At 45.6% G+C, this 13,586-nt stretch overlaps 1 protein-coding gene across 4 annotated transcripts in view; it reads left to right on the top strand.

Moving 5' to 3' along the window:
• The first annotated feature begins 10,917 nt into the window (after nucleotides 1–10,917).
• BAIAP2 (BAR/IMD domain containing adaptor protein 2) overlaps nucleotides 10,918–13,586 on the top strand; it is a 132,996-nt gene continuing 130,327 nt past the window's right edge. For 3 of the 4 annotated variants that reach the window (XM_044456459.1, XM_044456460.1, XM_044456458.1), the window contains exon 1: nucleotides 10,919–11,063. In XM_044456459.1, coding sequence (XP_044312394.1) covers nucleotides 10,986–11,063 — 78 coding nt within the window. In that variant the 5' untranslated portion in view covers nucleotides 10,919–10,985. Of the gene's footprint in view, nucleotides 11,064–13,586 lie in introns of all 4 variants that reach the window. The other variant, XM_044456457.1, reaches the window with a different exon arrangement.

The raw sequence follows: 13,586 nt of genomic DNA, 5'->3' as shown, positions 1-13,586 counted from the left end.
CTGTCCATTTGCCTTTTAAAGCTATCTGGATGGGTGGCTACCAGCACTTCCCATGGTGGTAAATTTTAGCACTACCATTAGGGAGAGTGGGGTGGCCACTTCAGGCAGCAGGCTTTGGTGTCTTGAAAGGACAGCAAATTGCAGAGCAACCAAACAGCCCCTAGTGACCATCTAGGGGGCCATGACATTTTTTGGATTCTTGTATCTGAGGGTGGAAAGCAGCTCTGACCTCTGCGTTTGGACTGCCTTTCCCTCACCACACAGCTGCCATGGAAAGATCCACACTAGCTGCTTCTCCAAGGCTGTGAGAGTGACCTCAGGGAAGGAGTTTATGATTAGAGAGAATTCTGGGTATTGGTGGGGAGGGGGGACACCACCACCAAGATGCAGCGTATCCTTGGCAGTGCCTCAGCCTCTTCCCTTCTACCCCTGAAGTGCTGCAGTTAGGCAGCCAAGCCTGGCCATCGGGCAGCTTTGCAGAGTGAGATGAAAACCGAGTTCAGAGGGCTCCCAGCATCTGCCTAACGGTAGGGTTGGCCCTAATAACATAATTACAATGACATAAATTACTTACAGTCATCCTAATTCCTGCAACATTTATATTAATATCTAATCTTCTTTTAAATACCTTCAATCCATATTGTGTACTAGGCCTTTAGTAGGCCATATCTGATTAAAACAACTTCTATACCTAGGAGGCTTTTTAAAAGCCTCTGTCTAAGCACTGACATAATCTCAGCCCCCCAACTTATCTTCTCCTGCTGGCTTCTTCCACTAATAGACTTAGCTGGCCCAAATCACCCATACTAAGGACCCCTGGTTCAGAAATGAGCATTGCTAAGAACAATTGCCACATTCCAAATACATGGTCCAGTTTATGACCAACTCACGGCCAGAAATCTTGATTTACAAAGACTTCAGATTCTGACTCATCTGTGATCTGAATGTATACTAAGCTGTTTTTATTTATTTATTTAAAACATTTTTATGCTGCCCCCATCGCAATAAAGCCTCGGGGCAGCTCACAACAAAAAATATATATATACAAATTTAACAATCATACAACGAAAATATTAAAACCCGGTGCATCTTGGCTTAAAAGATTTAAAATCCTATAAAAACCAATAAATTAACAAAATAAGTTTTAAATAGCCTGGCGCCGAAAAACAAACAACAACAGCGCCAGGCGGACCTCTCTGGGGAACGCATTCCATAGATGGGGCGCCACCGCAGAGAAAGCCCTCCTCCGGGTACTCACCCTCCTAATATTCACAGAGGGTTCCCGGAGAAGGGCATCTGTTGCTGATCTCAAGGGGCGGGAGGGCATATATGGGCGCAAGCATTCCTTTAGATACCCAGGACCCAAGCTGTTGAGGGTTTTATAGGTCATAACCAACACGTTGAATTGGGCCCGGACTTCAATCGGGAGCCAGTGGAGCTGACAGAGAACTGGGGTTATATGAGAACAACGCCCAGTCCCCGTCAGCAACCTGGCAGCTCTATTCTGCACCAACTGAAGTATCCGGACTGTCTTCAAGGGTAGCCCCACGTAAAGTGCATTACAGAAATCTAATCGGGAAGTTACCAACACGTGTGTCACTGTCGCCAGGCAGTCGTTCTCCAGGAAGGGACGCAACTGATGGATCAGCCGAAGCTGAAGGAAAGTGCTCCTCGTCACCGCCATCACCTGAGCTTCTAGAGACAGCTCAGGGTCGAGAAGCACTCCTAAGCTGCGAACCCTGTCCCTCAGAGGGAGTGCAACCCCATTTAGGACAAGATCCAAGTCACCTACCCAGGAGTTCAAACCACCTACCAGCAGGACCTCCGTCTTGTCTGGATTGAGCTTCAGTTTATTGGCCCTCATCCAGCCCATTACCTCAGCCAGGCACTGGTTCAGCACAGCCACTGCCTCACCTGGATTGGTGGAAAACAAGAGGTAGAGCTGGGTATCATCAGTTTTCAAGAATAAGATGTACATGAGCATTGTCCCTCACAGTTCAGTAGGGAAATGATGCCCTGCTATAACGGAAAATTCAGTTGGATTTGGAGGTGTGAATCTATATGAATGCTGAGTTGTTTGAAGATTTGTGGCTGTTTTCACCCAAAGGAAAAGTATCATACAAGAAGTTGCAAACAGGTAGGCATTGGGGGCGCTCTTGGTGTCACCCTTATAAAGAGCCACTGCATGCATTATGAATCAGCTTTGATGAGCATGAATATCAGCTCACATGAGCCATCTTGTTGAATGAGCAGCATAATGGCATGGGAGAAGGTTAGGCAAGGACTGGCAGCTTCTGCAGACAGGGACTTTTGCATGGCCTGCCAGTGCTGCTAAAGAAAGCTGCTGCTGCTGCCTCCGCCTCTTCCTTGAGTAAACACCTAACAAGTATCACCACTGTTTTCAAACCGTGTAAGAGATGGGAGACACAGTGGCTGACAGAAACAACATTCTCCCATTATGGAGAACTTTTTCAAAGAATGGTTCCAGACGAAAACTTCTCTTATAGCTTCATTACTGCCAGGAAGTCTAGGTGAAAGATACCTCAGGCAGGGTGGGGTGCAATGAAATAGCTTGCAGGTTTCTGTAAATTGTTTGGTCCGAGGTGCCTTCTAGACCGTCATCTACAATGAGCTTGGGAACTGGCATAGCCTCTGTGTGACTTGCAGGTAAGAACATAGCATTTTACACATTTCAAGCATGTCTGCCCTGACTTACCCTTTTCCTAAACTAATAGCTCCAAACATTGAACTTTTTCTCCTAAGGGAGTTGCTGCAGCCCCCTGACCATTTTTATTATTTATTTATTTAGAAAATTTCTATGCTGCCCCATTCGCCGAAGCCTCGGGGCGGCTCACAAATATATCAATTAAAATAATACAATAAAATATAAAACAAGTTTACAATATAAAATAAGTCACCCTGGCCGAAGAATAAAATAAATAAATAGTATTAACAGTTAAAATGATGTTTGAATAAAAAGGTCTTCGCCTGGCACCAAAAAACATATAACGACGGTGCCAGGCAGACCTCTCTGGGGAGCGCATTCAATAGATTGGGTGCCACCGCAGAGAAAGCCCTCCTCCGAGTACTTTTACTGCCCTGATTGAGATCTGTAGGCTTAAGAAAATTCCACCTGATCCTTCCTCCCACTGTAATACCTTAAATCCAGATTGTCACTCCTCTGGGAGTTCAGTGATCGACTGTTCTAGAGCGCAGTCATTTAGCACATCAAGGAATGTAACCTCTTTGTTGTGATTGGAACATACGTTGTTCCAGTCAATGTGAGGACATTGAATTCACCCATTAATTGCAACCCTTCCTCATTTGGAGACCTTCCTGATGTTGTTTTCCATTTCAAGATTGTCCTGAGCTGGGAGATGAGAACATGCTCCAAGTACAGACAGAAGATGACAATGGTCTTGAACCTGCATAACATTCCAAGAATGATGGTAGGCTATTGCGTAATTTTAACAACCGGTCTGAAAGCATTTGAGCAGAGTCCTCTTTAGCTGCTTATCGACATGAATTCTTCCATATCTTTATAAGGGTGGGAAACATATTTATGAAATTTAAATGTTTTTATGTGCACACCTTTTCTGCTTTGCCTGTATTCTTGAGAATTTCAGCTTGCAGTAAAAGCAACAGAGAATTCTATTAATTATGAATGCCTTTAATCAAAGCTGGTGGGAAAATCGACATCCTAGATAGTTTGGACTTCAGCTCTCTGCATTGCTGGGCACTGGCCATAATGGCAGGGGCTTCTGGGTGCTGAAGTCCTGCAGAAAGCCTTTGCATCAACTTCTGCATTAGACACCATCTTCCAATCACAATTTCAGGAGACTGTAGGAACTGTTGGTGCACAGCCCTAGCCCCCGGTGTTTTGGTGTAAGGAAGCCTAGCAGCAAACTTAGGTAAATGGACCTACTGAGAAATTTCCAGTGAACCAGTCAGTTCAGGGACATTTAGTTAGCCAGAGAAGCTGTGGCAACAATGGGGGAAAGGCCATTATGTGTATTATATAAGATTTTCTCATGGTCCACTGGCACCAAAAGCTTTTGCCCATTGGCACCAAAAGCTTACCAGCAACTAGAGGCAGTGTCAGTCTATTTGGCCAAATGACTGAAAGGTAGCACCGTGCTGTTGAGAAGAGTGCTGGACTTGGATTGGGTAGACCTGGGCTTTGATTTCTACTCAACCTTAAGTCACAAAGTTCAAACTTGGCCCACCCTATCCTGGAGTGTTTTACGGAAGATTAAATGGGGGTGCATAAATAGGTAAGCCATTGTTTCAAGTTTCCTGGAGAGAGGTTGGAGATAATAAGGTGGTGATAATTTTTATCCATCATCAAATACTGTATGGGTCCTACTTACAGGTAAGAAGAGATTAGCCAAACAGGGAGGGGTGTAGGGGAATGTGGAAATAGCAAAAAGTGAAGTTAAAGACTGGGACTTAACTGGGGGCTAATTCTCACACATAGCAGGTAAGATGATAAACTTGTGCCTAGATTGCAACACATCAGACTGCAATCAAATCAAAAAGGACAGAAAGATTTCTGGAGGTAGAAAAATAGATGCCATGGACAAAGGTTCTAGCCTAAATCTAACCAAGCTAGTGATGTCTTTGTGCTGGCTTTTTGTATGGAGGAATATTGAATTATATGAGCTCCTATTGTCTATCCAAAAGGAAACAGCCCAAGGACTTAAACATTACTCATTCGTCCCGAAAGGTTCTTAAATATTTTAGAAGAGGGAGTTTACTAGCTCAGGGCCATCTTAGCGTGTGGGCCTGATGGGCACTTGCCCGTGGGCCCCATACTAATCTGTGTATGTTAACCCTTGGAAAATTGGAAAACTTCCAAAATTAACAGTAGCTGTAGTTGTCGCAGGGGCCCCAGTACACTGCTTTGCCCGGGGCCCATAATGCTGTTAAGACGGCCCTGCACTAGCTCCATCCTCTCCTCATGCGCTTCTGTCACCCTGCACTCATGGAGGGTAACTTTTAGAAGCTGTCTCTGGGAACTCTGGAAGATGAAGGTTCTCAGCTGATGAAACGGCTTCCCAGATTCAGGAAGCTTTCACCCTCTGAGGGCAGGGCAATGGGAATGCAGGAGGAGGGGTGTGGAGCTAGGAAATGCTCTCAAAGCACTCAGGAAGGGTTTCACTTGCCACCTCTGCTGTTGGCGAGAACAAAGGCAGAGGCAAAAGAAATTGGAGAGGAGGCTGTTGTGAGTGGGAGGCTGCCATGTGGGAAGAGGGCAGAAATAAGCAGCACCCTTTTGGAGGGTTTGAGGTTGGGTATTGGTTATAGTCAGGAGCTGTGAGAGTGAGGCTAGTGTAGAAAAGGTGGGCATTTATTTAAAATATGTTATATACCTCCCTTCAGCAATAATTCAAACAATAAAGTAGCATATATTATAATAAAAATAAATACTGGTTTAGAGGGACTGAAAACTGTAGCATAGGGTTAGAGGCCAGTCTTTCCTCCCCCCTTTTCCCTTTCCAAGCAGATTGAGGCAAAAGGCTTCTAACTAAAGTCTTTATTCTGTTAATGTGGGCTTTGTGATACCAAAGCAGTGTTGCAGTGGTTGTTAGCAAAAGACATCAGTCAAGTTAACAAGCTAGCTAATTAGGGGAATTACTGCTCATGGCAAGGATTGATTCCAAACTGAATCTCTTTCCTTCCCAAGCAAATGGAGTTAGCTCCAACCTCAGGGAGGTTCCTGCTGCTTGTGGGCCAGATGCCTGAGATACTAGTCTGTTCTTTTGATATCACTCTATGGGACTGACTATGTTACATCCGTCCCTCCCTTTCTGTTCAGCAAAAACCAGTAGTGATCTGGTTCCCACCAGCCATTTGACTTATCTGAGGGCCCTGCTAGTCTTGGCACTTCAGCTAAGAATTCCAACCTCATCCCTTTTTTTATTTCAGATTCAGATTCTGAGGTAACCAGTCATCTTGGAATGCTCTGTTTTGAGAGAAGTGGACCCAATCCTTTCATGTGGAGTGGCCGCAAAGGCATTTAAATACATGAAAGTGACACAGTTGAAAAATAAGTGTCTTTACCTTGTACAGAGAAACAACAAAGACATTGCCAGACAAATCTTCTTTGGGAAGGAGTTCCACTGATGGGATGTCACAGCTGATGACCATGGCATCTGGGTAGGATGCTATGGAAGACAATCTTCTTGAAAGTGCCTAGGTATAGGTCTTTCTCAGCTAACACCACACTGGCATTAGGTTCAGAAAGAAACTGGCAGCCCCTGAAGCTTTTTCAAAACTGACAAGATTCTACCCTACCAATCTATCCTAATTAAAGATTTAGCTGCTGCTTTTTGTGCTAGCTGTTTTCTAGGATAGTCCTTCAGATATTTCATTGTAGTAGCCTAACTAGGAGGTTACCAGAGCATGGATAACTGTGGCTAGACTGTCTAGACTGGATGCCTAAGCTGCCTAAGTGGTTTATGAGCACATTCAGATTGCATGTGATAAACTTACATATTGCTATTTAAATTAAGCCTCTTGTCAACACGGTCAGTATCTGATAAAAGAAGCATTATATAAAGCAAGTTGGGTTTTTGCAAAAATAAAGACAAGTGAGGAAGCCACAGCCTGAGCAGCCAATTCTTCCCCCTTTCTCTCAGGTGTGCGTGCAGTGAATAAAAGAGATATAACTCATATAATTGGTCTGTTATCTGACATTTCTTTTGTACTTTCCAAAATGTGAATTTGTCACAACAGGTTTTGAGGCAGCTATATTTGTGTTTCTACAAAGATGTCACCCCCTCCTCCTGGTGTGCCTTGTCTTGTCCATTTCATCCGGAGCTCTCACTCTGATGATACTGTTTTAAATGTCAACAATTTCACAGCTTATCAAATAATTATTAAGGAAGGAGAGGAAGTAACATCTGCAGCCGTGTCTCCCCAATGAGCGGGGGTGGTGTTAGTGAGGTGTGCGAATGTGAAAAACTAGACTGCAGCTTAGAGGAGATGCTGGTATTAAGGTGTATAGATTTTTAACTCATGCTAGGGCTGCATTCAAGCCAGTCCTGCTTCCTGTTCCATCTCCTGAATTAAGTTCTTGGGAAGATGTTCATGACACTTTCAGATGTGCTGATGAGCCTCAACAGGTGCACATCTCCAAATTTTGCTATGCAGTTCTTCAGGCAAAAGATGCATACAGAAATGTAGTTATTGAAGGAAAGTATGCACAAAAATGTGAAGGTTGGTGAAAATAGCATTAAAGTGCTTTAAAGTGCTTGTACAGTGATTAGGCAAAATTTAATAGGATGTACTAGGAGAAATATACACAAAGATGAGTATACATTTTCATGTGAACAATTAAAAAAATCTCCAAGTTTGGGATGAATTTACAAAAATATCTAAAGTTGGATACAAGTGGAACTTAACATAGGAAAAAATGAGAAAGCAAGAGAAACTGTAATGGAGAGATACATACTTCCCTGTATACCTAGGTCCCCAACAAGGTGCATATCTCTGTTAATGGGCCCACAGGCGCTTCTCTTGGTGACCAACAGGCTTCCTGCCCCTCCCAATTTTATTCCAACTTTTATTTATTTATTTATTCCATGCTTTTATCGACCATCACAATAGCCACACTGGAAGGCTGGCATGCTGCATAGTTAAGTGCTGCCCTCAGTTTTGAGTTCAGAAGAGTGCCTTTTTGATTTGGAGTGCAGACTCCATCTTGTATGTGAGGTTCTTGGCCGAGTTATGTCTCCAGTTTGCCTTCTGGATGTGAGTGTTTTGTGACCAAGGCTACCGTTTAATGAATGGGCAAGCCCCTTGGGTAGCCATTTTGTGAGAGCACCATGGCACGCTTGAAATTCCACAACACCCGCCGACTCAAACAGGTTGGGAACTGCAGCATCCCCAGCTGATTGTTATATGCTGAGTAAATCTTTCCATGAAAACTGTACATGGATGAGAGGAAGTGAGTTTCAGCCAGAGAGCTTGCTTCCAGCTGTTGCCCACATGAAGATTCCCATGTCCTTGGTCTCTCCTCCTTATGGGTTCTCCTGAATAGGCCCACAGCCCTCCCCCATGAGGGATACAGCCCTTCCTTTAGACAGGGAGAGGTGGGTTGCACAGCAGCAACAAGATGTGGGGCAACAGAGCTGTGTGCGCCACACAGCCTTCCCTAACCTAGCCAGCTGCTCACAGATGCTGTCAGCCATGCTGAAGTAAGACTGAACAGCCTGATCGGTTGGATTCTGTTCATGGAATGGGTGTGTGTGTGTGTGTGTGTGTGTGTGTGTGTGTGCCCTTTGCGTGTGTTCTCCACTTCAGGCAGCAAATTGTCTTAGTCTGTCCCTGAAGATGGGACTCCAAAGTCTTAATTGTCGAGACCTCAAATTTCTAGTTTCTCTGGACACTAACTTGAGAGAAGCGTCTTACCTGTCTCCCTGTAGCATTCACATTTTACTGTAAATGGCTTCTCTCAAATTCCCCCTGGCACCTTGGAGTAGCTCTGGGCCCATAGAAGCCACAACAGTTTGCTCTCCTGATTTCTCTTTGGAGCATGGCCTCTTCCTATATGTTTCTGATCTTTGCTCCATGGCGGCCCTTCCAGAGTTTTCTATGGTTTTGCATGTGAGGGGTTGTTCTACCAGGCTGTTTATCTGTTCCTCAGCAGTATCTGTGTTTGTTAGTCTTAATGTACCCATTATCCATCCATCCATCCAAACACTTCCTTCTTCTCCTCACTTATCTGTTAAAAAGCAAACCAAATCTTGATTGTGCTATCCTATTGTCTCTTTAGTCAGGAAAAAGGCTTGCAAATTCCAGTAAGCATGGCTGGTTGGCTCATGCTGGAACTTGAAAGCCTTTTTCCTGTCTATGCATGCATGGGATTGCACTCCTATAGTTTCTTTCATTAGGGCTGGCTTTCTAGCAGTAGTACTTGGGGGCTTTGGGGTGACAGTTGTTCCTCTGAGACACAGATATGCCCAGAAAGTCAAGTGAGAAGTTAAGAGGGATGAATAGGGAATGAGAGGCACCAGAAGCAGGATGATGTGGCCATCCAGGAGGCTGGATCAGGACCAGGTCCTCTTTTTCCTTCTCAAAGTGACACAGTAGTATAGTTTGCTCTGAACAAGCCTATTGGAAAGAATAGCAAAACTACATTTGTTTTGAGTACCATAAGGCTGGGCTTGAAACCATGTATATTTATGAAAGAAATTGATGTGAGTATGTGGAGGGGGATTCATGTTCAGGTTTGTGTATTGCAGTATGTTGCTTTGTTTCAGCTTTTTACTGGCATATGTATATGGAAGAAATTGATGTATTCTATGATTTTATTGTGGCAAATCCTTGTGCAGCATTCAGTTGCAATGTATTCTGCTGTGTCCAGGGGACTGGGAGGAGGAGAGGATGCTTCCAGACAGGGGGATCATAGCACTACCAATCAGAAAGCATCCTGCAGTTGTTCTGTCTTTTTTTCCTTAATTGATTTTCTGTGACAAGAAAAAAGCCAGAGGAAGTGACAAGGAAACATGGGAGGGTTATCAGCAGAAGATGGTGTTCTCTGGACTGCCCATGCATTTCTGAGAATTAGGGAAACATAGAAACAGAGCTAGTCAGATGGGTCTCCCTGGCCATCTAGTCTGACCTCCGGCACCAGCCGGCTCCGCTCACGACATGCCCACCATGTGGACATCCAGCCTATCCTGGAAAGCAATGATGTGGAGTTACTTAAAGATGTCAATGGTGTCTTCCCTTTTTGCAGCACGTTTTTTTTCCCCAGTGTGGGCAGTGCAGTTCTAAGGGGGGAGGGGTGCCAGTCTGGAAATACATTTTCTAGCCCTAACTTCAGATGTTTGGTGAAGTTTGTGTTACTCAGACAGGAGAGAGAAGCTTTCTGCATATATAGACATCCACTGTTCTCTATGGTATATTGTGTGTGTGTGTGAGAGAGAGGGGGGTGGGGGTGGGGGAGGGTAGCAAGCATCAAAACAGATTCCAGGACTAAATCTTGTTGAGCCTTGGTTCAGATTTAAGCCAGTTTTTGTGTAAGTTGTGGCAAAGAGTGGTGTATGCCTCCAGTTCATCTAATGTTATGCTGCCTGGTTGAGGAATGTTTGAAACACAGTGCCATGGTGTTTATGTGCGGGTGCTGCCTGGATGATGAGCTTGGCACTTGCTCTGCCGTGGCGCCATACTTCCCTTGAGCAGCATGTGCTGTTCGCCTTTGAGGGGACTGATCTCTCCTCCCGCACCCGCTTATCTACATTCACCTCGGATCAGCTCAGTCCGTAGGAGTTATCTGGGAGTCAGCAGGGGTTGGCTGAATGGCTGCTGCTCCCATGTGCTGTGTGAATAGGCTCCAGTCATAGCAACAGAAGAGGCGGATGGATCAAGTGTTTGCTAGGGTGGTCTGACTAACTAATGACAGGACAGCAAGCACTGCTTTCTCTCCCAGTTGTGTGTGCGTGTGTGTGTGTAACGATGGGGCAGCGTTGTCCTGTGGGCGGGAGGAGCGGGGACGGCTTTGCCCATGGTCTTGCTGTGAGGCGGCGCGCGTGAGGGCAGATGGGCCCTTTTCGCAGGGCTGACTGGGCGGTGGACAGCTGCTCCCCAGGTGGCAGCTCTGCGTGGGTGCACGTGCCGGCCCCTGCGTGGGGCTTTTTGCGTGGACACCCCCGCGCGGAGCCCGGGCGTAACTCCAGCCCGCCCCCGCCCCCGCCTGCCCCTTGCCTGACTCCTGCTCCCGACTTCCCACTGCCCGCCCTTTTCAGGCTGCGCTCCTCCAGGCGACCGCCAGGGCAGGCAGAGCAATCCGGAGCAGGCGGGGCCGGGGGCGGGTGGAGGCGGAGGAGGCGGCTGCCGTGGGATGAGCCAGGCCCTGGGAGGCGATATAAAACGTCGCGCCTTTCCCTGCCGCGCCGCCTGCATCGTCCTCGGAGCTTAGCTGCAGTACTTGCTGCGTCTCCCGCGCTCACGGTCGAGCTCTGCGCCCTGCCCGGTCTATGGTGCTGCCCGGAGCCCCCGGCATCGTCATGTCGCGCTCGGAGGAGGTGCACAGGATCACCGAAAATGTCTACAAGGTAAGATCCCGTCGTATGGCACCCTGGGGGGTGGGGGTCGGGTTGAGGGGCTGCGCCGCACTCATGGCCTCTCCGCCCCTTTGCCCCGCAGCCGGTGGGGGTCCTCTCGGCTGCGTCGGGATTCCTTGGTGGGCACACTCTTTTTCTGCCCCTGCTCTCTAGTAGCGGTGCCGGCGTTGCATGCCCGTTTGCTTTGTGTGCCTCGCCGAATAGCAGTCACCTGTTGCAAGATTTTGCAGCTTTCCTCGCTTCCTCTGTGCCCCTCTCTTCTCACCTACAGCCTGCCACCCTCTTCTATCCGTCCTGCTTCTCTTTAGATGGATCGGGTTGTTCTATGAGCTTCTTTGATAGGGAAATAAATTCTTTGTAAGCACCTGCCTTATCTCACCGTATGCTTTGGTTGCTTCTCCCGATTTTCCTGTCCATTTCAGGCAGCAATTTTCGTTATGCTAACTTTTTTTTCGGGGAGGGGGCAATGTGTGTGGGGACGGGGATAAGAAAACCCAGCACCATTCCAAATTCCTCATATGCTTTCCTGATGTGGAGGTCTGATAGAAAGGCACGCTTTTTACGGCGAGAGAGCCTAGTAGAGATACGGGTATACGTGTTCGACTCTCCCTGCGAGAAGGGACCGAGAGAGCAAGCCGTAAAGAAGAGAGCCGTTTTCCAAAGAAGCTAGGAGGCAGGAACTAATCGCCCCCCCCCCCCCCCGCTTTCCGAAGAGTGCTTGTCTTTAATACTAGGTTTGTTTCAGCCCCCTTCCCCCTGTAGGGAAATGACAGCACTTTAGCTTGTCCATTCTCCTGGCTGGAAGTATCGGTTAGATTGATTTGAAATACTAATCGCTGCTTGTGTGTTAAGGTGTGATTATGCATACATACATACTCTCTTCTGTTTTAAATATTCCCCATGGCTTTGCTCCTTCCGCCTCCTCCTCAGTTTCTAAATAGAAGAAACAAGTTTTGTTCTAAAGTGGGTTCAAGAAGGTGTCTTATGTAACAGTACACTGGCTGGTGCCTTATGTGTAGGAGTATTTTGTTTTATTTTGTTTTTAAAGAACGAACTTTTTTCATGTATTTAAAATGAAAGGTGGCCTTCTCTACTTGATTTTTGATAGCTGTGGTCTGAGAACCAATTTCTAGGCAGCAGTGGATAACTCGGAAAGGATCATTTAGTCTTGAACATGGAAACAAAATAGATGCCTGGAGAGGAAAGTAAGGCGCCTCCCCACACACATGCTCCCCAGGCTAAGGTGTGATCTGTGATTGAATTTCCTAACAGTGTTTTTGTATGACTTAGAAATCAAAAGCAATTACATTCAAAAATTATCTTCTCACTAATTCCACAGAACATCATCAAAGTCCAAGTGTGTCCTTAATTTTAAAGAGTTGGATTCTTTCAACATCTCAGATTGGCATTCTTTTATGGCTGTTCATTACTTCCTAGCAGATATCTTAAAGCTTTTATTAAGCATAGTTTTAATGGACTGCATTCTCAATATTCACCCACAAAACTGTTTGCTAGGTCAAATCACAGCTCCAACATCGCATGTTAGATGAGAGGCAGGTGGTACATTAAAAACACTTCTTGTTTTTAATAATGCCATACTTTAATTTGAGATCTAGGTCTGTTTGTCCATACACTACATTTGAGTTTACCTATGTCAGTAAAGGTCACTATAAAGAAGGGATTAGGAAGCAGCCAAGTTAAAGGTGACATGGCTTTATAGAAGCTCTTAACCTTGGGGGCAGGGGAGTAGTTTCATTTGGCATGATATAAAAGTGGCCAACATCTTGTACAATTATGGTGTACGGCATGCCATTCAAAATATTTATCTCTTAGATCACAATTTGGGGGGTGCTTGTGCCAACTTTGTTTTTTCAGGGCTTATCTGAAAGCTGTTTTAACAAAAATGGAGCAAAAGCATATACACTTACTATATGCCTGATCCCACAAAGTCCCATTACGCAAATGAATAGGTTTGTGACATTTATCCACCTGCACATATGTTACATGCAGAAATTATACCTGTGAGCACAAATGGTGCTGTCCATGTGGGGGTCAGAGGGCTGATGATGTAGTCCTTCTGGCACCATATCATACCTGAAAGAATTAAGTCCACCTCCCGTCTTGTGCATAGAGCAAGGAGTGCTGGAATTTCCTATATGGGTCTTTGCCCTTTGTTCCCAAGAGTGCTTTGGGACAATGGGGTCACTCCTGTATTTTCATAAAAAGGGGGATGTTTTCAGGCTAAAATTGACCCATATGGGATTCCATATTTAAAATGAAACTGGTTAATGCAGGTGAATTTTGAAATGACCTTGGCCTTTGTGTTAGTTATACATCAGAAAGAAATGTTCTTGTAAGGCCAGTATTTAGTTCTGTGACTGTGCCTCCTTTGGAATTTTTAGGGTTAGTGAATCTTTTAAATAGTTGCCCCCCCCCCGCCATACCCTGCCGTTTCTGAGTTTGATAGCTAACAAAAATATTCTTCTGTAAGAATGAGGGTAAATTAAACTGTTC

This window comes from Varanus komodoensis, unplaced genomic scaffold (assembly GCF_004798865.1).
Source record: "Varanus komodoensis strain SLA01 unplaced genomic scaffold, ASM479886v1 scaffold84, whole genome shotgun sequence".
NCBI classification, from domain to species: domain Eukaryota; kingdom Metazoa; phylum Chordata; class Lepidosauria; order Squamata; family Varanidae; genus Varanus; species Varanus komodoensis.
Note: the sequence above shows the minus strand (reverse complement) of the source record. Positions and strands in the feature narration are given on the sequence as shown.